The 27,359-nt window shown below is 41.3% G+C and overlaps 1 protein-coding gene across 5 annotated transcripts in view; it reads left to right on the top strand.

Annotated features, from left to right (window-relative positions):
* The window catches only part of LOC140212748 (D(2) dopamine receptor B-like), a 117,370-nt gene that overhangs the window by 75,070 nt on the left and 14,941 nt on the right, over window positions 1-27,359 (top strand). For all 5 annotated transcript variants that reach the window (XM_072283909.1, XM_072283905.1, XM_072283907.1 and 2 more), the window contains 5 exons: window positions 5,694-5,803; window positions 10,371-10,507; window positions 16,465-16,661; window positions 18,715-18,801; window positions 21,235-21,574. In XM_072283909.1, the coding sequence (XP_072140010.1) occupies window positions 5,694-5,803; window positions 10,371-10,507; window positions 16,465-16,661; window positions 18,715-18,801; window positions 21,235-21,574 (871 nt within the window). The remainder of the gene's footprint in view (window positions 1-5,693; window positions 5,804-10,370; window positions 10,508-16,464; window positions 16,662-18,714; window positions 18,802-21,234; window positions 21,575-27,359) is intronic.

Here is a 27,359-nt window from a genome sequence, read left to right as displayed (position 1 = left end):
AAAGCTGATTTTGAAAATCAATTTTTAAAAATCCACAAATTTGAAGTAAGATGATGGAAACACTAGGCAGGTCAGAGAAATTCTATTAATACTTAGGCCAAAGACCATTAATGTGAACCGGAAAACAAAGACGTTATTTTTAAGCTGTAGGAAGGGTGGGCACAAAGGAAATATTTATGACAGGGTGAGGCCAAGGTGTCGATGAAGCCATGTAGTTATCTAAATGGAAGAGGGAAGCAAAATCATAGCTCAGCTCAGGAAAGTACAGCACAATTCTTAAACAGTCACATGGATAGGAAAAGATTTGAAGGTTATAGGCCAAATGGCATTGGAATTATAAAACCAGCTCTGATAGGCAATGGTCGATGTTGAAGGGTCTATTTCCATGCTGCTTCTCTCAATGGTTCTGTGGTTCTAAATGCTATTGTATTGAATCATTCATGTCCTGTCAAATCTCAATTTACAGCATATACGGAAATTCAGTCATTGACAAAGAGCTACAAACCTTCAAGTGTGACAGAATTATGTCATTGAGAAGGAGTTCAGCATTAGAACATAGAACAATACAGCACAGTACAGGCCCTTTGGCCATGAAGTTGTGTGGACCTTTTAACCTTCTCTAAGATCAATCTAATCCTTCCCTTGCACATAGCCCTCCATTTTATTTTCATCCAAGCACTGTCTAAGAGCCTCTTAAATGTCCCTAATGTACCTACCTCTACCACCAGCCCTGGCAGGGCATCCCATGCACCCACCACTATCTATGTAAAATACCTGCTTCTGACATACCCTGCCCCCCTATATTTCCTCCCAACACTTTAAATTTATAAGACCGTAAGACCATAAGATATAGGAGCAGAATTAGGCTACTTGGCCCATCGAGTCTACTCCACCATTTCATCATGGCTGATCCACTTTCCCTCTCATCCCCAATCTCCTGCCTTCCCGCCCCCCCACCGTATCCCTTGATGCCCTGACTAATCAAGAATCTATCAACCTCTGCCTTAAATATACCCAATGACTTGGCCTCTACAGCCACCTGTGGCAATGAATTCCACAGATTCACCACTCTCTGGCTAAAGAAATTCCTCCTCACCTCCGTTCTAAATGGACGTCCCCCTATTCTAAAGCTGAGTCCTCTGGTCTTAGACTCCCCCACCATAGGAAATATCCTCTCCACATGCACTCTATTGAGGCCTCACATTATGCCCCCTTACTTTAGCTATTTCCACCCCTGGGTAAAGTTCTCTGGTTGTCCATCCGATCTATGCCTCTTATCATCTTGTGCATTTCTATCAAGTCATCTCTCATTCTCCTTTGTTCCAATGAGAAAAGCCCTAGCTCACTCAACCTATGTTCATAAGACATTTAAGAGTAAAATGGTACACAAATATACAGACCCATTTATTTAGAGGAGCTATCAGGACTGTAAATCCTGCAATACAATCAACATAAATCATCCAATTAGACAGAATTATTTTTGCCCTTGCAGACTGACAACAGGATGCAGAATAGCTTCAAAGCAGCACAGGCTGGCTTTTCCTATTGTAACCATCAAAATTGTTGTGAAAATTGTTCATTTAAATTCAACTAATATAACATCAGGTATCCCAATGCTTAATCAAAAAACAAAAACCTTTCATGCATAATCATTTATCCAAATCAGTATTTCCCTTTATCTCCAGATTTAATTGTCATCAAAGTAAGGGATATTTATCTTTGAAAATAGGTGAAACATAGTCACCCCAAAATAATTAATTATGCTCTGCAAAGTTCAGTAGACAGGTACTATAGTGCTTATTTTGTACTGCGAACATCTTAGTACATACTGAAAAGAAATATAACTTCTGTGTGCTTTCTGTATTGTATCTTCCCAAACTGTGATTATTACTGAGGGATCCATCCAACTTGTAGTATGTACTCCTAAGGATTGTTAGTTCAGCTCCAGCTCTGGAGCAAGTCAAAACTCAAGGTCACAGTGGGCATCCCGAGCCTCTTTCATATTGACATCATGGGAGCAGCTGCAAGAAGCATTAGACAGAACAGATTATTGGCATTTGCACTCTGTGGCCACTTTATTAGGTACACTGGTACACCTATTCATTATTGCAAATATCTGACAATCATGCCACAGTAACTCTAATGCATAAAAACCTGCAGGCATGGTCAAGAGGTTCAGTTGTTGTTCAGACCAAGCATCAGAATTGGGAAGAAATGTGATCTAAATGACTTAGACTATGGAATGATTGTTGGTGCCAGATGGGGTGGTTTGAGTATCTCAGAAACTGCAGATCTCCTAGGATTTTCACACACAGCATTATCTAGAGAGTTTACAAAGAATGATGCAAAAAACAAAAAAAAAACATCCAGTGAGCGGCAGTTCTCTGGGCAAAAATGCGGCAGTTCTGTGGATGAAAAGGCCTTGTTAATGAGAGAGGTCAGAGGAGAATGGTCAGACTGGTTCAAGCTGACAGGAAGGCGTCCGTAACTCAAATGACCAGATGTTACAACAGTGGTGTGCAGAAAAGCATCTCTGAATGTGCAGCATATCAAACCTTGAAGTGGATGGACTACAGCAGCAGAAAACCATAGAGGAGGTATCTAATAAAGTGGCCAGTGAGTGTATGCAATACCTTATTGTATAACCGAAACACCTCAAGGTGCATCAAACCTCTGATGCAGCTATTCTGAGCCCATAAAATCTCTCAATTTCAAAGATACCATTGACTAATTAATGCAAAATGCTGGAGGAACTCAGCAGGTCAGGCAGTATCAATGGAGAGGAAAAAACAGTCAATGTTTCAAGCCGAGACCCTTCATCAAAGCCCTTCATCATCCTGATGATGGGTCTTGGCCCGAAACATCAGCTGTACATTCCAACACGCACAACACACTGGAGGAACTCAGCAGGTCGGGCAGCATCCGTGGAAATGGACAGTCAATGTTTCGGGCCGAGGCCCTTCGTCAGGACTGAAGAGGGAGGGGGCAGGGGTCCTATAAAGAAGGTGGGGGGAGGGTGGGAAGGAGAAGGCTGGTAGGTTCCAGGTGGAAAACAAGTAAGGGGAAAGATCAAGGGGTGGGGGAGGGGAAGCAGGGAGGGGGTAGGCAGGAAAGGTGAAGAAGGAATAGGGGAAAGCACAGTGGGTAATAGAAGGAGGCAGAACCACGAGGGAGGTGATAGGCAGCTGGAGGAGGGGGCAGAGTGAAACTGGGATGGGGGAAGGGAGGGGGAGGGAATTACCAGAAGTTGGAGAATTCAATGTTCATGCCAAAATGTTTCGCTACTTAGCTATACATTCCTCTCCATAGATCAGGGGTTCTCAATCTTTTTTATGCCATGGACCAATACCATTAAGCAAAGGGTCCATGGAACCCAGGCTGGGAATGCCTGCCATAGCTGCTGACTGGATTGCTGAGGCCACCCAGCATTTTGTGTGTGTTCCTCTGGATTTCTGGCATCTGCAGAATCTCTCGGATTCATAGATAAAGCAGTTATACAACTTGATCATACAGCCTCAATAATGTTCAAAGAATAATTGAATGACACACCACTTCATTTAAAATGATAGAAATTTGTGATCGGAGCATCAACATATCAGTAGGAACAGAACTTGCAGGAAATATCTAGAGCTCATGTTCCCAGCTGGATTTCGTGGGGTTGGGTACGTGACGTTGTAAATTTAACTCTAATTCTGAATTAATTTTTTTTAAAAAGGCTGGATGAAGCCATTCATCAAAAAGAACTGTTCTTGGACTGACTAGGTCTTCAGCTGGAGTTGAATAAGCAAGTTAAGTCAAAATAGAGATCTGGAAGAATGTAAAAGAAGGAAAGAAAAATTGAGGGCTATATAGGAGGGAAGGGTTAGATTGATCTTAGAGTAGGTTAGAAGTACAAGATCATGGGCCAGAGGCCCTGTACTGTGCTGCACTGTGCAATGTTCTATGTTCTATAATAGGCAACTAATCTATTATTGCCTGTCTAACCATTATTTAAAGTGAAAATGACCTCCAGGGTGATTAATCTTCAGCCAGGTGTACCAGGGCCTCAACCATAACCTGCTTTCAATGACAGACAGAAACCTAAATGGCATAAAACATGAAAGAATGATGAATGCATCAGGCTTCATGCAAGACCTCTTGACAATCATTAAATCTTTCAGCTGAAAAGACAATGTTCAAACACAATTTGTCACCCCATAGTTATCACTAAAATGTTTCAGCTGAGGAAAGGGTATTCTGTCTTGTACAGTTTTTTAGCTTTGAGTTTATTAACACCTTTGCTCAACGGTGTCATGTCAGTGCTGAGAATCAGCAAATGGTAGCTGTAACTCAGGCTGTCAGCCACGTCTTAGTGGCAGCACTCACATCACTGGGACAGAAGGTTGTAAGTTCAAAACCCTGTCCAGACCCTTGATCCCAGGATCTATGCTTTTTCTCCAAAATACTCTTGTGGGAGCGGCATTCTGTTAGAAGTGCTGTCATTTAGATCAGGCATTAAATCCAGTCTCCTTCTGCTGTAGTAGTTAGAGAAGGGGCCCTATGGTAAAACTTTGCATAAAGGTTATGTAACAGCAAAACAGGTTATTTCAGTTGAACTGGCCAATCTTTTTCCTTCCACCAACTTCACTAAAAAAAAGAATAATGTGATTGCTATTTTATTATTGCTGGTGAAACTTAACTGAATTTAAACCGGTTGCTGAAACTATTACATCAGGATCATGCCTTGCTTCACTGGCTGTGAAGTTCACTGAGACGTTCTCATCAAAGGCACTATATACAGTGCCTATAAGAAGTCTTCAACCCCTCGGAAGTGCTCATGTTTTATTGTTTTACAACACTGAATCAGAGTGGATTTAATTTGGCTTCTTTTGACACCGATCAACAGAAAAAGACTCTTTTGTGTCAAAGTGAAAACAGATCAGAAAAAATTTCAGTTGTTCAGCATCAGAAAAAAACAAATTAAATCCATTGAGATTCAATGTTGTAAAACAATATAACATGAAAACACTTTTATAGGCACTAAGAAACAAAGGCCTTTTTGTAGAGAGGTTTTGAGATAATTGCAGAGGTTTTTTCAGCTCACAATTTATTGACACCTTTGCTCAATTTTGACACATCAGTGTTGAGAATCAGCAATTGGTAGTTGTGACTCAGGCTGTCAGCCACATCTTAGTGACAACACTCACACTGCTGGGACAGAAGGTTGTGAGTTCAAAACCCCCTTCTTTCGCTTGATCTCAAAAACTATGCTCCAATATAATCTTGTGGGGCCTAAACCTGAGATGAATGCATTCTAGTTCAAGCAGCTGAAAAATCCATGGTGCCTTTTGAAAGGCAAGGGGTATTTCCATTCAGTAACATTGCCAGCCAGAGTGAAGATGATTGGTTGATTTCCCTGTCAATCAAACAATATAATTTGGATGCGCATAATTTATATGCGACTATTCTCCACTTATTGTGGTATTCTGGAGAAGTTCCTCTGCTTTTTCCAAAATGATCCTCAGTAGCATGGGAAAAACAAAGACCACCATTTGCACCATGGGGTTTCTGAAGTGCATTAATGAGGCTGAAATGGGTATTGTATTCACTTATATGAAAACATAAACTGCACCTCAACTGGACTGCTATTTAAATTATTTTTAACTTGTAATGTAGTGACTGTTACATTCACACTGAGCTCTCTATTTACCAAGGTGGTAGGAGAATGGAGATTCAGCAGGATCCACTGTAACATCTTCGTGACGCTTGATGTCATGATGTGCACAGCGAGTATCCTTAACCTTTGTGCCATCAGCATTGACAGGTAACGTATGTATTTACCATGTATGTCTACGGTTGTAGATGCACAGATTGACAGCTGAAGCTTCCAGCAATGTATCAGGCCCATCTAGTGGTAAAAGTCTACAGCTGCAGTTGTAACTGTGTGACAGTGCCACGGTACCTGGGATCGTATCCTTTTAGTCAATTCTCAAGATCTCGGTATTAATGGCACGACCAATATTTATTGCCTATGCTTAGTTGATCATGAGCAGTTGATAATGAGCAGTTGATATTCTTCAGCCACTGATAGTGGTTGATGAATTGCTGTGGGTTGATGTGTCATTTTTAAAGGGACTTATTGGTAAAGTGTATTGGAGCCAAACTGGATTCACTAAGGGCGACATGGTAGCATAGCAATTAGTGTAATGCTTTATAGTGCCGCCTGTAAATCAGGGCTCATTACCTGCCTCTGTCTGCAAGGAGTTTGTACGTTCTCCCTGTGACTACATGGGTTTCCTCCCACATTGCAAAGAGGCTCGGGTCAGGCTTAGTAAGTGGTGAGCATGCTATGCCAGTGCCAGAAGCATGGTGACACTTGCAGGCTGCCCCCAGCACATTCACAGACTGTGCTGATCGTTGACACAAACAATGCATTTCACTGTATGTTTCAATGTTTTCATAGGAGCAGAATTAAGCCATTTGTCCCATCGAGTCTGCTCTGCCATTTCATCATGGCTGATCCATTTTCCTTCTCAATCCCATATCCCTTCATACCCTGACTAATCAAGAATCTCTCAATGTCTGCCTTAAATATACCCAATGGCTTGGCCTCCACAGCTGCCTGTGGCAACAAATTCCACAGGTTCACCATCCTCTGACTAAATAAATTCCTCCTCACCTCCATTGTAAAAGGATATCCCTCTAGTCTGAGGCTGTGTCCTCTGATCTTAGACTCCCCCGCCATAGGAAACATCCTCTCCACATCCACTCTATTGAGGCCTTTCACCATTCGATAAAGTCACCCCTCATTCTTCTGAATTCCAGTGAGTAGAGGCCCAGAACCATCAAACGTTCCCCATATGACAATCCCAGAATCATTTTCATGAACCTCCCTTGAACCTTCTCCATTGTCAGCACATCCTTTCTTGGATAAGGGGCCCAAAATTTCTCCCATTACTCCAAGTGAGGCCTCACCAGTGCTTTATAAAGTTTCTATGTGTATTTGACAAATGGTCGTATGGGATGGAGGCGAAATACTTTTCCCTTGGTCAGATATGAACATGAAATAGAGCAACATTTACACATTGAATTTCACTTCAAAATTCTGTTCTATTACCTTTAGTGAAATGAATTTCAGAAGCAGAATCCACCAAACGTAAGCTACTATATGCCAAACTTACTACATGCAACCAAGGATACTGATGGTTTACACTCAATTGTGTGAATTCTTCTAAAAGAGAGGGAATTAGACCAAAATAATGTCATTCTGCTGATAACCCTGAGCTGTCTGATGAAAATATACCCAAAATAAATTGGAGCTTTTTTTTTTGCAATGAAAGGAAACTTGGTTGTGAGTTTTCAGCTGCATTAAAACTTTGAGGAAGAACCATGTTAGGGTTACATCAATCATTGTATGTCTTGATTTTTCCATGTAGCAAATAAAGCTAGTCTAATCTTTATCTTTAAAAGTGAAGACAGCAGTTAGTCTCTCTCATTTAATCTATTAGATTTAACAGCTATGTAATTTTTAACCTCCAAATTAATCCTTCATTAATCTCCAAGTTTTAAGAATTCTTAAACTGTACAAATGGTGAATGTAGTGAGCTTCATTAAGTTTAAGTTCAAGTTCATTGTCATTCAACTGCCAAGTGAAAACAACATTCCTCCTGACTAAGGTGCACAACACAGTACATACAACTCAGACACAACACAAAGTAATATTACCATAAATAAATTAACAAATAATAAAATATATTCCAGATGATTGACACTTAACACAAGATGCATTTACGACACAAGTTAAACAGTATAACACTACTGGCACTTCATAAGTGATGAGACCTGGGCAGTGGCTGGGAGTTCAGTAGTTTCAAGGCCCAGGGGAAGAAGCTATTTCCAATTCTAACAGCCCTTGCCCTAACTTCCGCTAATGCCCCACCTCCCCCTTGTACCCCATCTGTTATTTATTTTTATACACACATTCTTTCTCTCTCTCTCCTTTTCCTCCCTCTGTCTCTCTGACTATACCCCTTGCCCATCCTCTGGGTTCCCCCCTCCCCCTGTCTTTCTTCCCGGACCTCCTGTCCCATGATCCTCTCATATCCTTTTTGCCAATCACCTGTCCAGCTCTTGGCTCCATCCCTCCCCCTCCTGTCTTCTCCTACCATTTTGGATCTCCCCCTCCCCCTCCCACTTTCAAATCTCTTACTAACTCTTCCTTCAGTTAGTCCTGACGAAGGGTCTCGGCCTGAAACGTCGACTGTACCTCTTCCTAGAGATGCTGCCTGGCCTGCTGCATTCACCAGCAACTTTGATGTGTGTTGCTTGAATTTCCAGCATCTGCAGAATTCCTGTTGTTAGCCCTTGCCCTAATGTTACCTCCTGCCTGATAGTAAGGTGGGGGGGGGGGGCGGGCAAAGAGATTTTGGGATGGTTGGGAGTGATCATTGACAATGCTAAGGGCCCTGCATAATTAGAGCTCCTGATAAGTATCACTAATGGGTGGAAGAGAGACCCTGATGATCCCCTCAACAGCCTTTTGTTGGGTCTTGCGGTCAGATGCCTTGCAATTCCCATACCAGGCAGTGATGTAGCTGGTCAGGATGCACTCAGTGGTGCTCCTAAAAAAATTGATTAGAATGAGGGGGAGGGGGAGCCCCATATACTTCAATCTCCTCAGGAAATGGAGAAGATGCCTTGCTTTCTTGACTAACATGGTGGTGTTCAGCGGCCACCATTTACGTGCATTCCTAAAAACTTGGTGCTCCAAACTCTCTCTATGAAGGAGCCGTTTATGTGCAGTGAGAAGTGGTCAATCTGCCCTGTCCTAAAGTCCAGAATCACCTTTCTCATTTTACCTATTTTTAATGATGTTCAGGTGTTTTGTTTTGAGCATTTAGTTCTCTTCAATGATCACATGCTTCCCTAATAGACATAAATAGAGTGAATGGCTAGTGGACCAAACCGGACACCGTCACCAGCCACACATTTCAAAACATGAAGAGTTACAGAAACCGGAGAGTTGAAAGGATGATCACAATCTGCATCAGGAGAACATTTGTATTAAAGAAGTTCTACCTATGTTTATGCTTAACTTTAGAAACCTCAACAAGCAGTGACTTCAACCAATGCTTTATGAAACTCATACAATTTTTCATTCTGTGGGATCATCAGTGACTGGTACATGCATCTTTATAACAGTCAATAGGGCAAAGCTCCCTTCCATCACCGCAGCAGCGATGTGGCAGAACTGGTCCATGATGGAATCTCATAGATCAAGTGAAATTACATAGCTGTTAAGTGTAATAGGAAAAATTTGATTCAGATTCATTGATTTATCCCATGTACATTGAAGTGTTAACAATTAACACCAACCTAAGGATATGTTGGGGGCAAACTGCATGTGTTACCACAAATTCCTGCATTAGCATAACAGTATGGGAGTCTAACTTGGGAGATTAATTGGTGTCCCTTAAAGATAAAGGTTAGTTTAGCTTTATTTGTCACATGTACATCAAAACATTGAAAAATACAGTTATATGTGTTGTTTACATCAATGACCAACACAGTCCAACAATTGTGCTGGGGGCAGCCCACAAGTGTCATCATGCTCCAAGCACCAACGTAGCACAGCCACAACTTACTAAGCCTAACCTGTGCATCTTTGGAATGTGGCAGGAATATGCAATTCCATAGATCAAAAGAAGGTGTTTAAGATAATTAGAAGTATTGATATGTTAGATAACTCAAACATTAGACCAGAAGCTTGGTGTCCAGGGTGATTTCAGGAAGTACTACTTCATACAAAGCAAATCTAGACCACTCTTCTGCAGAAAGCTTGTGCTTGGATGTGAATAAGAGAAATTCAAGGCAGCCAAGAATATTAAAGGTTTCAAAGCCAAACTGACTAGAAAGCCTTTCAGCCATGATCTCAAGCAGACCCTATCTCCGTTCTGATAAAATCTGACCACTTCCAAAACAGGTAGGTGACCTGTTCTGATGGTTGAAAGAGCGAGAAGGAAAATTTATTCCAATTGATATACAGTACAAATAAAAAGCAGAAAGTGATTGAAATACTCAGCAGATCAGGCAGCAACTGCGGAGAAAGAAATAGAATCACTTTTTCAGGTCAGTGTCCCTTTATCAAAAACTGTCCAGTTTCTGCTGAGAATCCTTATAATTTACTGTTTTTATTTTACATATCCAATGTATAACAGTTTTATGTTTTTCTTTTGCTTGTCTTCAATAACTGGTGTACAATTGGAATGCAAATTTTATACAAACAAATATTTAAGCATTATAAACTGCAAAGCAAAATAGAGTTCAAAGTTGGATGAAAAGCTTTACTGCCTCTTGTCATTTTCTTTTCCACATCCTGTCTTATATTTCAGATACACTGCTGTTGCCATGCCGATGCTCTATAATACCCGGTATAGCTCCAAGCGAAGGGTCACCATTATGATCTCCATTGTCTGGGTTTTGTCCTTTGCCATATCCTGTCCACTACTATTTGGACTGAATGAGACAGGTAGCTATAATATGCATATTTTCTTCTCATATGGTGATAGTAACAATTTAAGGTGAACGTTCAGTGTTTAGAATTATGCTATGCAATTTGATGTGACCGTAGGAATGTCAACCATGTACCCTGGAAAAAATCAGAGGGACTTGTAGATGATACATAAGTTGCCCTTATTTTCTCAACCAAATCATTAACTAACCCTTTACCTCTACAAATACTGCCTGACCCATTGAGTTCCTCCAGCAGTTTGATTTTTGCTTCCAGATATCAGCACCAGCGGCCTCTTTTGTTTATTTTTATGAAACATTATTTAATCCCACCATGATAACAATTAGATGTTCATCTTCAAGAAATAATATTTGTTTTAAAATTTGCCAGCATCAAAAAATGTTTGTCTTACCAACTATTGTTTTACCAAGAGTGAGTAATGAAGAGTATTAAGGATCAACCTTGGAACGATGTCCATATCCCAAGAACATAGAACAGTACAGCACATTACAGGCCCTTCGACCCACAATGTTGTGCCGACCCTCAAACCCTGCCTCCCATATAACCCCCCACCTTAAATTCCTCCATATACTTGTCTAGTAGTCTCTTAAACTTCACTAGTGTATCTGCCTCCACCTCTGACTCAGGCGGTATATTCCACGCACCAACCACTCTCTGAGTAAAAAACCTTCCTCTAATATCCCCCTTGAACTTCCCACCCCTTACCTTAAAGCCATGTCCTCTTATATTGAGCAGTGGTGCCCTGGGGAAGAGGTACTGGCTGTCCACTCTATCTATTCCTCTTATTATCTTGTACACCTCTATCATGTCTCCTCTCATCCTCCTTCTCTCCAAAGAGTAAAGCCCTAGCTCCCTTAATCTCTGATCATAATGTATACTCTCTAAACCAGGCAGCATCCTGGTAAATCTCCTCTGTACCCTTTCCAATGCTTCCACATCCTTCCAATAGTGAGGCGACCAAAACTGGACAAAAATTGTGGCAGATAGGCAATATAGTAAATGGTAGATGAAGTTTTGTTTTAAAAATCAGTAGAGAAAGACATATGGTCCCAATAAATCATTGTTTTTATTCCGAAGTTTTCACTTGCTCCATTCATGATGAATAGTTGGTCCCATAAATCTCTAATACCCAGAACAGTTCCAAGCGCAGGATCACCATTATGATCTCCATTGTCTGATTCATATCCTTTGCCATGTCCTCAACACTACTATCCAGGTGATAGAGACACCCGGATAGTATGTTGCCTCCCAGGTGCCAGGGTCAAGGATGTCTCAGATCGGCTCCACACCATTCTAAAGGAGGAGAGTAGACAGCTGAAAGCAATGGTATCAATGGCAGAGGTAGGAAAAGAGAGGAGGTCCTGAAGAGAGAATATAGGGAGTTAGGTAGAAAGCTGAAAAGCAGGACCTCCAGGTTGGAATCTCTGGATTGCCGCCTGTGCCAGTGAAGGTAAGAATAGGATAATCTGGCAGATGAACGCCTGGCTGAAGAATTAGTGCAAGGGGGAAGGTTTCAGTTTTCTGTATCATTGGGATCTCTTCTGGGAAAGGTATGACCTGTACAAAAGGGATGAGTTACACCTGAACCTGAGAGGGACCAATATCCTTGTGGACAGGTTTGTTAGAACTGTTGGGGAGAATTTAAACTAGTTTGACAGGGGGATGGGAGCCATAGTGATAGGGCTGAAGATGGGGCAGTTGATATACAACTAAATGTAGTGTGTAATGAGACTGAGGAAGGACAGGCAGATGATAAGTCAAAATTGTAGTCAATGGGATCAGTATAACAGGGGCTAGATTTGAAAAGGGTGCTAAATTACAGGACTGAATGTGTTATATTTGAATGCACACAGTATATAGAATAAGGTCAATAATGTTGTGCAGTTAGATATAGACAGGTATGATGGGTGTATTGCTGAGTCATGGCTGATAGAAGATCATAGTTGGGAACTTAATATCCAAGGGTACACATTGTATCAAAAGAACAGACAGATAGGCAGAGAGGGTGGGGTGGCTTTGTTGGTAAAAAAATGAAATTGGATCCTTGGAAAGAGGTGACATAGGGTCAGAAGATATAGAACTCTTGTGGGTCAAGTTAACGGTAAAAAGACCCTGATGGCAGTTATATACAGGCCTCTAAACAGTAGCTGGGATCTGGGTGACAAATTAAAATGAGAGATAGAAAAGGCATGTTAAAAAGGGCAATGCTGCAATAGTCATTGGGGATTTCAATATGCAGGTAAATTGGGAAAATCAGGTGGGTGCTGGATCCAAAGAGAGGGAATTTGTAAAATGCCTACAAGATGGCTTTTTAGAGCAGCTTATGTTTGAACCCACGAGGGGAGCAGCAATTCTGGATTGGGTGTTATGCAATGACCCAGATTTGTTTAGCGAGCTCAAGATCAAGGAACTCTTAGGAGACAGTGATCATAATATGATAGAGTTCACCCTGCATTTTGAGAAGGAAACACTAAAATTGATTGCATCAGTATTACAGTGGAGTAAAGGGAATTACAAAGAATTGAGAGAGGAACTAGCTAAAGTTGATTGAAAGGGGACATGAACAGGGATGAAAGTAGAACAGCAATGGCTAGAGTTTCCAGGGGCAATTCAGAAGGCACAGGAAAGATACATCCCAAAGATGAAGAAGTATCCTAAAGGGAAGATGAGGCAACTATGGCTGACAAGGGAAATGAAAGACAGCATGAAAGCAAAAAAGAGGGCATATGATATAGCAAACATTAGTGGAAAGATTTTAAAAGCCAACAGAAGGCAACTAAATGAGCCATAAAGAGAGAAACAATGAAGTTTAAAAATAATCTAGCCAATAATACAAAGGAGGATACCAAAAGTTTTTTCAGATACTATGTATAAAGGGTAAAAGAGAGACAAGGATATATATCTGACTGCTGGAAAATGATGCTGGAGAGGTAGTAACGGGGGACAAGGAAATGGCGGAGGAACTTAAGTATTTTGCATCAGTCTTCACTGTGGGAGAGGCTAGCAAAATGCCAGAAAGGTGAGAGTGCCAGAGAGCAGAAGTGAGTGTCATTGCTATTACTAAGGAGAAGGTGATGGGAAGCTGAAAAGCCTGAAGGTAAATAAGTCATCTAGACCAGATGGTGTACACTCCAGGCTTCTGAAAGTGGTGGCTGAAGAGATTATGGAGGCATTGGTAATGATCTTTCAAGAATCACTAGATTCTGGAATGGTTCCAGAGGACTGGAAAATTGCAAATGTCACTCCGTTCTTTAAGATGGGAGGGAGGAAGGTAAAATGAAGGGAATTATATGCCATTTAGCCTGATCTTAGTGGTTGGAAAGATGTTGGAGTCTCTTATTAAGGATGAGGTTTTGGGGTACTTGGAGGCACATGACAAAATAGGCCAGAATCAGCATGGTTTCCTTAAGGGGTAATTTGCCTGACACATCTGTTGGAATTCTTTGAGGAAAAAACAGGCAGGATAGACAAAGGAGAGTCAGTAGATGTTGTTTACTTGGATTTTCAGAAAGCCTTTGACAAGGTGCCACACATGTGACTGCATAACAAGATAAGAGCCCATAGTATTACAGAAAAGATACTAGCATGAATAAAAGATTGGCTGACTGGCAGGAGGCAGAGAGCGAGAATAAAGAGGGCCTATTCTGGTTGGCTGCCGGTGACTAGTGGTGTGCCGCAGCAGTCGGTGTTGGGACTGCTTCTTTTCACAGTACATGATTTGGATGAAGGAATTGATGGCTTTGTGGCCAAGTTTGCGAATGATATGAAGATAGGAGAAGGTGTGGGTAGTGTTGAGGAAGCAGGGTGTCTGCAGAAGGATTTAGGTTGGGAGAATATGCAAAAAGAAGTGGCAGTTGAAGTGTATGATCATTCACTTTGGTAGAGGGAATAAAGCCATGGACTATTTTCTAAATGGGGCAGTAATTCAAAAATCAGAGGTGCCAAGGGACTTGGGAGTCCTTGTGCGGGATAATTTGCATATTGAATTGGTAGTAAGGAAGGCAAATGCAATGTTAGCATTCATTTCAAGAGGATTAGAATACAAAAGCAAGAATGTAATGTTAAGACTTTATAAGGCATTGGTCAGACTGCACTAGGAGTATTGAGAGCAAATTTGGTCCCTTATCTAAGAAAGGATGTGCTGGAGAAGATCCAGAGGAGGTTCATGAGAATGATCTAAGGAATGAAAGGGTTAACATATGAGAAACATTCAATGGCCCTGGGCCTGTACTTGCTGGAGTTTAGAAGAATGATGAGGGATGTCATTGAAACCTATCCAATACTGAAAAGCCTAGATAGAGTGGATGTTTCCTATAGTGGGGGGAGGGGGGGGGGTAGTTTAGGACCAGAGGGCACAGCCTCAGAATAGAAGGACATCCATTTAGAACAGAGATGAGAAAAAAATTCTTTACCCAGAGGGTGGTGAATCTGTTGAATTCATTGCCACTGATAGATGGGCAGGCCAGGTCATTGGGTGCACTTAAGGTGGAGATTGATATGTTCTTGATTAATCAGGGCATTAAATAAAGATTTTGGGGAAATGGCACAAAAATGGGTTTGAGAAGGATAATAAATCTGCCATGATGGAATCGTGGAGCAAACTCAAAGGGATGAACAGCCTAATTCTGCTCCTATATCTTATTGTTTTGTGATCTTAAACTGTAAAGCTGTGAGTCAGACTTCGGTGCAGATGAGTGGCATCCGCTTAAGTAGCTCTTCCTGGGCTGGCACAGCTCCACTAACCACCCTCTATGCTGTTTCTTTTATGAATAGACACTGAGGTCCAGTCCAATGACATAAGATGCATCAATTAACCATGCTACATGGTAGTATGAAGCTATTTCCAATCAGCACTCTGCGTAAGTTGTGGCTCAGTGGTTGCATTTGGGCCTCAGTGTCATTTATAGGATCAAGTGTCCCACTGGACAGACCTTAATGTAAATTTAGCCTGGAATAGGTATCTGAGCAATTACTCTGTCACAAGTATTGTATGTTTGTCCACATCTTAAACCTGAGTTGATATAAATGTTCATGAGTGTCCTCTTAGGTGAACGTGGAAGGTGAATTGTGTCTGCGTCTTGTTTTACGGCAGTTGGCATCCAGCTCAATGGTGCACTACCGCAAAGGTGAATTGATTTTAGATCATAAAACATAGAGCCTAGAGCATTATAGCACAGTACAGAGATGAGCGAAATTTCTTTAGCCAGAGGGTAGTGAATCAATGGAATTCATTATCACAGACAGCTGTGGAGGCCAAGTCATTGAGTATATTTAAAGCAGAAATTGATAAATTCTTGATTAGTAAAGGTGTCAAAGGTGACAGAGTAGGCCGGTGAATGGCGGCGAGAGGCATAATAAATTAGCCATAATGGAACGGTTGAACAGACACGATGGGCTGAATAGCTTAATTCTGCTCTTACATATGTCTTACAATCTATCAAGTCATTTTTCATCCTCCTTTTCTCCGCTGAGAAAAGCCTAAGCTTGCTCAACCTATCCTCATAAGACATGTTTTTGTTTCCAGGAAGAACGGGCCTGGTGCCCTGGTCAATACTCACCCCTCAAGAAAAACAAAATCAATTACTTGTTCACTAATAATTATTTTATGGGAGCTTGCTCTGTACAATTCAGTGATGGCCTTCCTACATCACAGCAGTGACGTATATAAAGAGCATATGACTACTATAACAAATAGAGATAGGCAAGGAGGAATAGATGGTACCTAACTTATGGATGAGTTAAATGAAAATACATAAACTTTGAAAACAGGCCAACTCAGGAAAATAAAGAGAAAAAGATTATTTATTTTTCAAGGCCAATGGAACGCCCAGCCACGAAAAGATGTTCTTCTTAAGTTAAGAATCCTATTAGATTCCACATTGTGAACTATGTCTGATTGGTCTAGATTGAGACAGTGAATGTGGAATAATCCTTGAAACCTGTCTAAATTGCAGACACCATGAATGATGCCACCTGCCTTATCCACCACCCTGAATTTGTGGTCTACTCGTCCATTTTCTCGTTCTTCATTCCCTTCATCGTCACACTGCTGGTGTATGTGCAGATTTACATAGTGCTACGGAAACGGAGGAAGCGAGTGAACACCAAGAGAAGCAGTCGGTTTGAGTCAGAGATCCAGGCACCGTTGAAGGTAAGCTGTTGGAAGCAAGGCATCCTTTGCACATTTATACAATTATTTTTTGCATATGAGCTACAAGTGTGACAGTTTCGATTTCAAGTCTTGTAATGAGACTTAAATTTACTGCCTGTTATGCCACTGGGGTTTGGTGCAGCAATGAAGGTCCCCCATCTCTGTCTGTTGTCACATACCCCGTGACGGGTTAAAGATCCAGCAGAAATGAAAACACTTTGGAGTCCGGTATTGCTATTAACTAACAATATTTATTAGTAACTATGCAATACAGTAAAATAAATGCAGATAAATCAAACAGGTTAACAATGATTATATATAAGTATATCAGTAAGTGTGGAAATATATGAAAACCAAGCTTCTTCAAGTCGAGGGGTAAACAGATACAGTCTTACGATGATGAGTAAAGTTCAGTTCAGTTCATGGTATTGAGTTGAGTAGTGATGGAGAGAGAGAGAGGGAGAGATTTGAGTCTTCAGGTGAGCTGACACCACCGATCTTCCCGTTGTTCTCCGAAATCCTTTAGAAGTCACCGTCTGTGACCAGGACCGTTCTTCTGTGGTGGAGCTATCAACCCAGGCGAGGGTTGGACACACAAACAACTCCCCACTGGTCACGCCCTGTTCACACTGCAAGAGCCACTGATCGATCCTCCAAAACCCACTTTTTCGGTGGGCACAACAAAGCTCATTCAGTGTCCAAAATCATGTGTCTCAGGTCTATCATCTGACCTTCTGTTTATCTCACCGTACTGAGTACCGACTGTCTCTCAAATAACTCCTCCCTTCTCTGTCTGTGGAAGAATGTACAAGCAGGCGATGTCTTTGGAGAAAGTATAAACAAACTGTGAGCAGTCTCCGTCTGTCTCCGTCTGTCTCTCTCTCTGTCTCTCTCTCTCTCTTAAAAACAAGATGTCAGAGTTAAATAACTCTCTCTTTTTAACAAGGTGTTTGTGTTGGGCACCTCTCTCTCTCTTTTCAAAAACACAGTTCACAGGGGTATTTCAGGACCCCGTCACACTGTATAGAAAGATTCTTAATTGCTGTTTCTATAACAATTGTTTTTTGACCAGTCAGGATTGTTAGCTGAACCTCCGAGCCTGGAGAACCAGTGGACCACTCCTAATCTGGCCTCTACCCTTTGAATTGTGTGGCATGGGTGACCCTACCAAGGATCAAAGCACAAGGTCCCTGACTCCAGCCAACATAGCTCTCCAGGTCATTGAGGCACACAAGCCTCCAAACCCTATGACAAAGTTATGGTCCGCTTGGAGGTATGAGACTTATGGAATTATAGGAAGCAGACCCTTCAACCCACAAGATCAATGCTGACCATCAACCACCGTTTTTACACTCATCATTCCCTAAACTATTTTATTCTTGCTGCTTTCTCAACTCCCTTCATACATGTCCTTTGACCATCCCATGCATTTTTGGGATGTAGGAGGAAATCAAAGCACCCAGAGGAAGTCCACCTGATCACAGGGAGAACATGCAAACTCCACATGGATAGCAATGCAGATCAAGATTAAAGCCAGTCAATGGAGCTGTGGGGTTCCATATCCACCAGCTGCACCATTGCTCCATGTAATTGTACACAATATGTTGAGGAAGTGCTACACTGCTGGAGATAACATATTTTAGACAGAGGACATCTTCATATTCCAATTATATATTTGCAAATAAATCAATCCTGTTGAATAATTGGAAGAGGAGAGAATTCCTCAGATATCTCAGGCAGGATTCTTCCCACAACCACAGTTTATAAAAATGCATCATCTGGAGATTCACTTTAATTCTATTTTTAAGACATTTTCACAAAAATAACTTCTGATCCGTTGCTACGACCAAGTTATGCTCTAAATAACTTATTTTGATGGCTTATAGTCCAAAATAATAAATATATATAACTTCCTATCTCTTGGGCAATAATTTTCTATTTTAATACCTTATTACCTCCACTAGGCTTACAGCTTAAATAATGGGCAATTTGGAAAATTATTCAAAATGGGGAGGCTTTCCAAGTGGAATAAACATTTCATTTTTGCGCTTAGGATAAATGTACCCACCCAGAAGATGTGAAGCTGTGTACAGTGATTGTGAAATCAAATGGGAGCTTCCCCACCAATAAAAAGAAAGTGGTGAGTATCTATAATATAATCATCTTAATGACTTAGTATAGTTATGCCAAGCCGCCTGAGCAGTTAACAGCTGGAAACTATATTGCTACTTGTGTTGCGATATTGAGAACTAGAGACCAACTCCTGGGACTATCTGCTCATTTTAGCATTCCTGCTCCACTATGGCTAAGAGTTAATCTGAGGTAAACATGATCTGAACCAGTATTCTCCTTCCTGTCAAACGAACTTACTTTGGGAAAATGTCCTATTTCTATTGTGCTGTTGCCTTGTCAGATCATCTCATTGATATTACAGTTGATTCCCTCGTTAAACGTGCATAGAATCAGATGCTTTTGGAGTCCATTTTTCCCATTGTTCTGTGGTGCCTCAGAAGAACCCATCTATTTAGTCCTACCACCTTGCTTCTTGTTTGAGGCCCTGCAAAATTTGCCATTTTAATGGGAAATCCAATTCCCTTTACAATAGAATGTTGGATCAACTTCTGCTGTCCTTTAGCCATCTAATCAGATCAAAATAGTATGTTGGATTAAAAAAAAGTCTCTCTCTCACTGCTAGCATCTCTAAAAACTATTAAACATATTTTCTGGTTAATGTCAATGGAAAAATGTTAGCTCAGCAAAAGTCCTCATTATGCTAAACACATAATCTTTTCTCTACCCTCTCTTCTCTAAGGAGAAGCAAATTCATCCTATCCTGTCCCTCCCTGAGAAATTGTGGGTGAACAGAGGGAAATTGGGCTTCACATCCATAGATCCCTAAAAGTTGCAGCACTAGTTGATACAGTGGTTAAGAAGGTATATTGTGTATCGGCCTTCATCAGGCGGGGAATTTGTTCAAGAGTCATGAGCTAATGTTGCAGCTCTATAAAACTCTGGTTAGACCTCACTTGAGATATTGTGTTCTGTTCTGGTAACCTCATTATAGGAAGTATAGCTTTAGAGAAGATGCAGAGGAGATTTACCAGGATGATACCTGGAATAAAAAGAATGTCTTATGAAGATAGGATGAACTAGCTAGGGCTTTCCTCTTTGGAGAGAGAAGGATGAGAGATGACTATATAGTGGTGTACAAGATAACAAGAAGCATAGATCAAGTGGACAGTCAGACACATTTTTCCCCAAGGCTGAAATGACTAATACAGGGGGACGTAACTTTACGTATAGAAAGTATAGAGGGAAAGTCAGAGGAATATTTTTAAAATCCGAGAGTGGCAAGTGTGTGGAACATGCTGTCCAGGGTGTTGTTACAGGCAGATACATTAGGGACATTTAAGAGTCTCTTAGATACGCACATAGATGAAAGAAACATTGAGGACTATGTGGGAGGGAAAGGTTAGGTTGATCTTGGAGTGGATTAAAGGGTTGGGACAACAAAGGGCCTGCGAAGTGCTGTGCTGTTCTATGCTCTATCTGCCATATTCTGGAACGTGAGGATTTTGTGCTGAACATTTTGCTAAGTAGAATAAATTTGATTTCCTTTAAGAGGACAGCAACTCTAAAGATGCTGGTGGAATTGAAAGTTAAACAGATTTACTTATTTGAGAATGACTCAAATATAACATTTCAATTGAAAACAAAAGAAAAAAATTGCTGGAAATATGAATTAAAAATGGAAAATACTGGAAACACTTAGTAAGGCAGAAACCAATTTAATGTTTCATGTTGTTCATCTTTTATTAGAACAGTTTAGGATCATGACGTGCTATATTGGGGGAACTAGAAAATGATTAGAGGAAAGATATGTCTTAGCACTCTGCTTTCCCTTTCTCCTCCAAGACAAACAGAAGTGTAGGGCAACAATTTCACAGAAGGCTTCTGGACAACCAGTGAGAGATGATGCTAATAACCCTAGGAAGTATATGTTAGTTGTGGAGACACAAGGCAGGTTGATCAAATTGGAACCAATGCTCTAAACAATTTAATGGTTAAATAGTCAGAACAGAGCGCACAAACTAAGTTTGTATAGACTTAATTGGAGACTTAATTGTGGAATTATAAATGCTAAAATGATTTGATGGACTGGTTAAACAACATGCTTTAATGGTGAGATCAAGAACAATGGAATATAATCTTAAAATTGGAACTTGGACATTTAAGGAGATCAAATGTGATACCTTCAACAAAGTATATCCAGAATATTCTTCTTATTAGCTGTGGTCATTGAAACAATTGGTTCCACCAGAAAGTAGTCAATCGATAGACAAAGTTATCAAGGGATATTCTAGAGCAGTTAATAAAGCTGAGGTATTGGATTTAATGACAGAACAAACTCTGGGGCTGAATGGCCTCTTCCTGTCGTAATATTCCTGGAACTGGTGACAAAATTACTCGTACCCTTACAGGGCACATTTCAATAGTTATTGGTTTACACTGGCCTGGCATGCACTTTGGGTATTTATTTCGTTTTGTTTTGGGACATTTGATCTTGGTGCAGGAGGCTGTCAACCACCAAGATGACTTGGAGATGGAGATGATGTCTTCTGCCAGCCCACCACTAGAGAAGCCCAAGCTCAAAACGGCAGCCGCCAACCACCAGCTGGCTGTGCCTACTCCCTCCAACCAGGGTGCTAGTTCTAGCCTAGCAACCCCTGTGGGCAGCCCGGTGAAAGGGGAGAAGAATGGGCACACCAAAAACATAAGCAAAGCGGCCAAAGCTTTTGAGATCCAGTCAATGCCAAATGGTAAAACAGGAACATCGCTCAAGAGCATAAGCAAGCGGAAGCTTTCCCAGCAAAAGGAGAAAAAGGCCACTCAGATGCTGGCCATTGTCCTCGGTTAGTACTGCCTTGACTTTGTTCATTTTCTCATTTCTGATTCTAGCTAGTTGCAAATCAAATATCTTTGAATTGGAATGGCTAACCATGGGAAGAAGGAATCTAATAACCCTAGGAAGCATATGTTGGTTGTGGAGGCACAATGCGGAGAGTAATCAACATCCTGTCATTAGGGTGAATGTGTAAAGAAGTAACAGATGGAATATAGTGTGGTGAAGTCTATGGTCATGCACTTAAGAAATAAAGGGGAGAACATTCAAAAATCAGAAATGAATAGGGACTTGGGACTACAAGTGCTGGATTCCTTCAAATATAACTTGCAGGTTGAGTCAGTGGTAAGGAAAACAAATGCAATGTTAGCATTCATTTTGAGAAGACTGGAATATAAAAGCAAGGATGTAATATGAAGGCTTTATAAGGCATTGGTCAGACCACACTTGGAATTTTTTGGCTCTTTATCTAAGAAAGATTGGGCTAGCATTGGAGAGGGCCCAGAGAAGGTTCATGAGAATCATCCCAGGAATGAAAGGGTTAATGTAAGTAGAGTGTCTGATAGCTCTGGGCCTATACTCACTGGAGTGTGGAAGGAGGAGGGGGAATTTCATTGAAAACCTATTAGATATTGAAAGATCTAGATAGAGTGGATGCGAAGAGAATGTTTCCTGTACTGGGAAAGTTTAGGTCCAGAGCGCACAGCCTCAGAATAGATGGGCATCCATTTAGAACAGAGATGAAGAGGAATTTATTTAGCCAGAAGGTGTGAATCTGTGTAATTCATTGCCACAGACAGCTGTGGAGGACAAGTCATTGGATATATTCAAAGTGGAGGTTGACACTGTAGGTTACTGTTTAATAAGAGCATCAGAGGTTACAGGGAGAAGGCTTGAGACTGGGGTTGAGAAAGATAATAAATCAGCCATGATGGAATGGTGGATAGACATGATGGGCCAAATAGCCTAATTCTGCTCCTATATCTTATGGTCACAGTCACCTGTCCCTCATTATTGATTGAATCTGACAAGAAATGAGGTTGGAAAGTTTCAACTAATTGCTGATAGTTGCAGAATATATGGAAGCTTCCTAAAACTTGGTCCTCATTGGAGACCTCAAAGGGAAGCATTGCAATCTTGACCATTACAAGAAAGGGATAAAATTAACCTCTGCAGGAGAGTCATGGGGACTTGCATTTTCTCGTGGAAAGTTGAAGTTGAGGGATCTTTATTGACTAGTTACTATTGCAACTAGCTTATTTGTAAATAAACTTGCTAATTAACAAGATCCTAGGACTGAAGCAAAAAGGGATCATGTTTATGTATGGCTGAAGAATTTTCCCTCGAGTGATAACATGGGCCTACTAAAACTGATCCAGCATATGTTTCAACTCTAATCTTTGATGATTCCCTTGCTATTGGTGGAGGATGTCTTTTTTTTTTCTGGAGATTGATTGGTAAAGAAAGAAGAGAATTTGCAAGGAAATTGGAAAGTGAGGTGAGAAATCTAAAATAAGGGGTGACCACCCTTAAAGTTCAAACCAAGTCACATAAGTATCTTGTATTTGCTAAGAAATTGAAAGACATAATGGCATAAAAAGAAATATTTGGCACAAACTGTCCTTCCCACCCCAATGTCATTATAGTTTTTTAGACTAACCTCTGATATTCTTCCTGCTTATTTGATGAGTGCTTTGTTTGTATAGATTAATATTTCTGTATCAACACTATTAATGCTTCTTGAGGAATTTCTATAGTTGCCTAGAAGTGTGGCAGTGCTTAGATCAGTGTCAAACTGGATGGCAGGTCATGGGATTTGGAAGGAGGGGTGTGGTGGGGATGGTCTTATCAGCTTTGTGCAAGAAGCCTCCAGAAGCAATATTCTATCACATCCAAGGCCCAAGGAACCGTGCATGACAGAATAAGCATATTAAGCACCATCACACACAAAGGCCATTCCTCTGAGGATTCATCATGAGATGGCATAAGAAGGATTGGGCCTAGACCATGAAGGCACGTAGCATAGCAGTTAGTGTAATGCTTCACAGTGCCAGCTGTAGGATCAAGGTTCAATTCCTGCCACCGTCTATAAGGAGTTGGTTCATTTTCCTTGTGACTGCGTGGATTTTCTCCTGGTGCTCCGCTTTCATCTCACATTCCAAAGATCTACGAGTTAGGGTTAGTAAGTTGTGGGCATGCTATGTTGGCACTGGAAGCGTAAAACACTTGTGGACTGTCCCCAGCACATTCTTGATGCAAAATGATGCATTTCACTGTATATTTCGATGTATGTTTGACAAATAAAGCTAATCTAATCTGAAGATTAAAAGAAAAGGATAGCTGTGGAAAAGGGACTGAGGTCAAAGGTATGATCAAGGGTTTGGGTGGGGGAAGACATGGCAAGCAAAAGGCAGAGATTGAGATCCAGGGGAGTGGCTAAATGCTATAGAGGGCTCAAGCAGTATCAGCAGATAGGGTGGGGAGTGTGAGACGAATCACCAAGCTAAATACCAGTTCAAGATCAATACCCTAGCTAAAGTCAAGCTAAGGCAGATGCCCCTTAACTAATGCCTTAACACCTCAGATAAGGCTTGTATTAGTGAACAGGTTGACTGGTACTCGCTGGCCTTGGATGTCTCAGTACATATCACACTTTTGTTGTCATTGATCTTGAAGCTGTGTGGCTATGAGTTCCAAACTCATTAAGAGCCCAAAATGAGGTCACAGTAAGGTCACTCTTAGGTTGGAGAAGCAACACATTGTATTCTGTGTGGGTAGCCTCCACCTGATAGAATGAACAGTGATTTCTCAAACTTCCAGTAATTTCTCTTAACCCTCTCTCTTCTCCTCATCTGCTTATCACCTCCCTCTGATACCCTTCCTCCTTCCCCTTCCTTTCCAGTCCTGATGAAGGATCTTGGCACAAAACATCAGCTATTTATTCCTCTCCATAGGTGATGCCTGACCTTCTGAGTTCATCCAGCAAGGGAGATAAGTACTCTGGATTTCCAGCATCTGTAGAATCACTTCTGTTTATACCTGGTGTTCTGTCTGACCATCACCACTAGATCCCCACTCCAGGTCCTACCCATCACTGTTGTGAAGCTTAAGCATTGCACCTCTAGGATGCAGACTTCAGCCTTGACAGTATATTTCAATTTGGACATATTGCCTCACCTCAGATTCAGAAGAAACTTGAAAGATGTTATGCAATGACTCAGGACTGATGGGTGAAAGGGATATGGTGTATGTAACATTAGAGTAGGCAGAGTTTTAAAACCATAAGGCATAGGAGCAGAACTAGGTCATTCAGCCCATCAAGCCTGCTCTGCTGTTCCATCATGGCTGATCCCGGATCCCACTCAACCCCATACACCTGCCTTCTCACCATATCCTTTGGTGACCTGACCAATCAGGAAACTATCAACTTCTGCCTTAAATATACCGATGGACTTGGCCTCCACCGCAGTCTGTGGCAGAGCATTCCACAGATTCACTACTCTGGCTAAAAAAATTCTTCTTTACCTCTGTTCTAAAAGGTCACCCCTCAATTCTGAGGCTGTGCTCTTTAGTTCTGAATACCCCCACCACAGGAAACATCCTCTTCATATTCACGCTATCTAGTTCTTTCAACATTTGGTAAGTTTCAATGAGATTCCCCCACGTTCTTCTAAATTCCAATGAGTACAGGCCCAAAGCTGCCAAATACTCCTCATTCCCGGGAACATCCTCATGAACCACCTCTGGGCTCTCTCCAATGACAATACATCCTTTCTGAGACATGGGATCCAAAACCATTGTCAATACCCTAAGTGCGGCCTGACCAGTGTCTTATAAAGCCTCAGCATTATCTCCTTGCTTTTATATTCTATTCCTTTGAAATAAATGACAGCATTGCATTTGCTTTCTTTACCACAGACTCAACCTGTAAATTAACCTTCTGGGAGTCTCACACGAGGACTCCTAAGTCCCTCTGCACCTCTGATGTTTGAACCTTCTCCCCATTTAGATAATAGTCTGCACTATTGTTCCTTCTACCAAAATGCATTATCGTACATTTCCCAACACTGTATTCCATCTGCCACTTTTTGCCCATTCTTCCAATTTGTCTAAGTTCTGCTGAAATCGCATTGCTTCCTCAGCACTACCTATCCCTCCACCTATCTTTGTATCATCAGCAAACTTTGCCACAAAGTCATCAATTCCATTATCCAAATCACTGACAAACTGAAAAGAAGTGGTCCCAATACTGACCCGAGGAACACCACTAGTCACTGGCAGCGAACCAGAAAATGCCCCTTTTATTCCCACTCATTGCATTCTGCCCGTCAGCCATTCTTCTATCAATGTCAGTATCTTTCCTGTGAAGCCATAGGATTTTATCTTGTTAAGCACATTCGTGTGTGGCACCTTATCAAGTGCCTTCTTAAAATCCACGTAAATGACAACCACTACCTCTCCTTTGTCAACCTGCTTATTACTTCCTTGAAGAACTCCATCAGATTTGTCAGGCAAGGTTTTCCTTTACAGAAACCATGCTGACTTTGACTTACTTGATAAGACCATAAGACATAGGAGCAGAATTAGGCCATTCAATCATGGCTGATCCTCTTTTCACCTCCTCAGCCCCACTCCCCAGCCTTCTCCGTGTAACCTTTGATGCCATGTCCAATCAAGAACCTATCAAGCTCTGCAGTAAATATACCCAACGACTTCACCTCTACAGTTGCCTGTGGTAATAAGTTCCACAAATTCACTACCTTCTGGCTAAAGTAATTTCTCTGCATCTCAGTTTTAAATGGACGCCCTGCTATCCCGAGGCTGTGCCCTCTTGACCTAGACTCCCCCACCATGGGAAACATCCTTTCCACATCTACTCCGTCTCATCCTTTCAACATTCGAAAGGTTTCAATGAGATCCCTCCTCATCCTTTTGAATTCCAGCGAGTACAGACCCAGAGTTATCAAATGTTCCTTGTATGATAACCCTTTCATTCCAGGAATCATTCTTTGTGAACCTCCTCTGAACCCACTCTAATGCCAGCACATCTTTTCTTAGATGAGGAGCCCAAACCTGTTCACAATACTCAAGGTGAAGCCTCACCAGTGCCTTATAAAGCCTCAGCATCACATCCCTGCTCTTGTATTCTAGACCCCTTGAAATGAATGCCAGCATTGCATTTGTCTTCCTCACCACTGACTCTACCTGCAAGTTAACCTTTAGGTTGTTCTGCACAAGGATTCCAAAGTCCCTTTGCATCTCAGATGTTTGGATTTTCTCTCCTTTTAGAAAATAGTCTGAATATTTATTTCAACTACCAAAGTGTATGACTATGCATTTTCCAACATTGTTTTTCTTTTGCCACTCTCTTGCCCATTCTCCTAATCTGTCTAAGTTCTTTTGCAGCCTACCTGTTTCCTCAACACTACCACTCTTTGTATCATCTGCAGACTTGGCAACAAAGCAATCTATTCCATCATCTAAATCATTGATATACAGCATAAAAAGAAGTGGTCCCAACACCGACCCCTGCTGAACACTACTAGTCACCGGCAGCCAACCAGAAAAGAATCTTTTTATTCCCACTCACTACCTCCTACCAATCAGCTAATGCTCTAACCATGCCAGTAACTTTCCTAAAAATACCATGGGCTCTTAACTTAGTTAGCAGCCTCATGTGTGACACCTTGTCAAAAGCCTTCTGAAAGTCCAAATATACAACATCCACTACATCCCCTTTACCTATCCTACGTGTAATATCCTCAAAGAATTCCAACAGGCTTGTCAGGGAAGAC

This window comes from Mobula birostris, chromosome 20 (genome assembly GCF_030028105.1).
Source record: "Mobula birostris isolate sMobBir1 chromosome 20, sMobBir1.hap1, whole genome shotgun sequence".
NCBI classification, from domain to species: domain Eukaryota; kingdom Metazoa; phylum Chordata; class Chondrichthyes; order Myliobatiformes; family Myliobatidae; genus Mobula; species Mobula birostris.
Note: the sequence above shows the minus strand (reverse complement) of the source record. Positions and strands in the feature narration are given on the sequence as shown.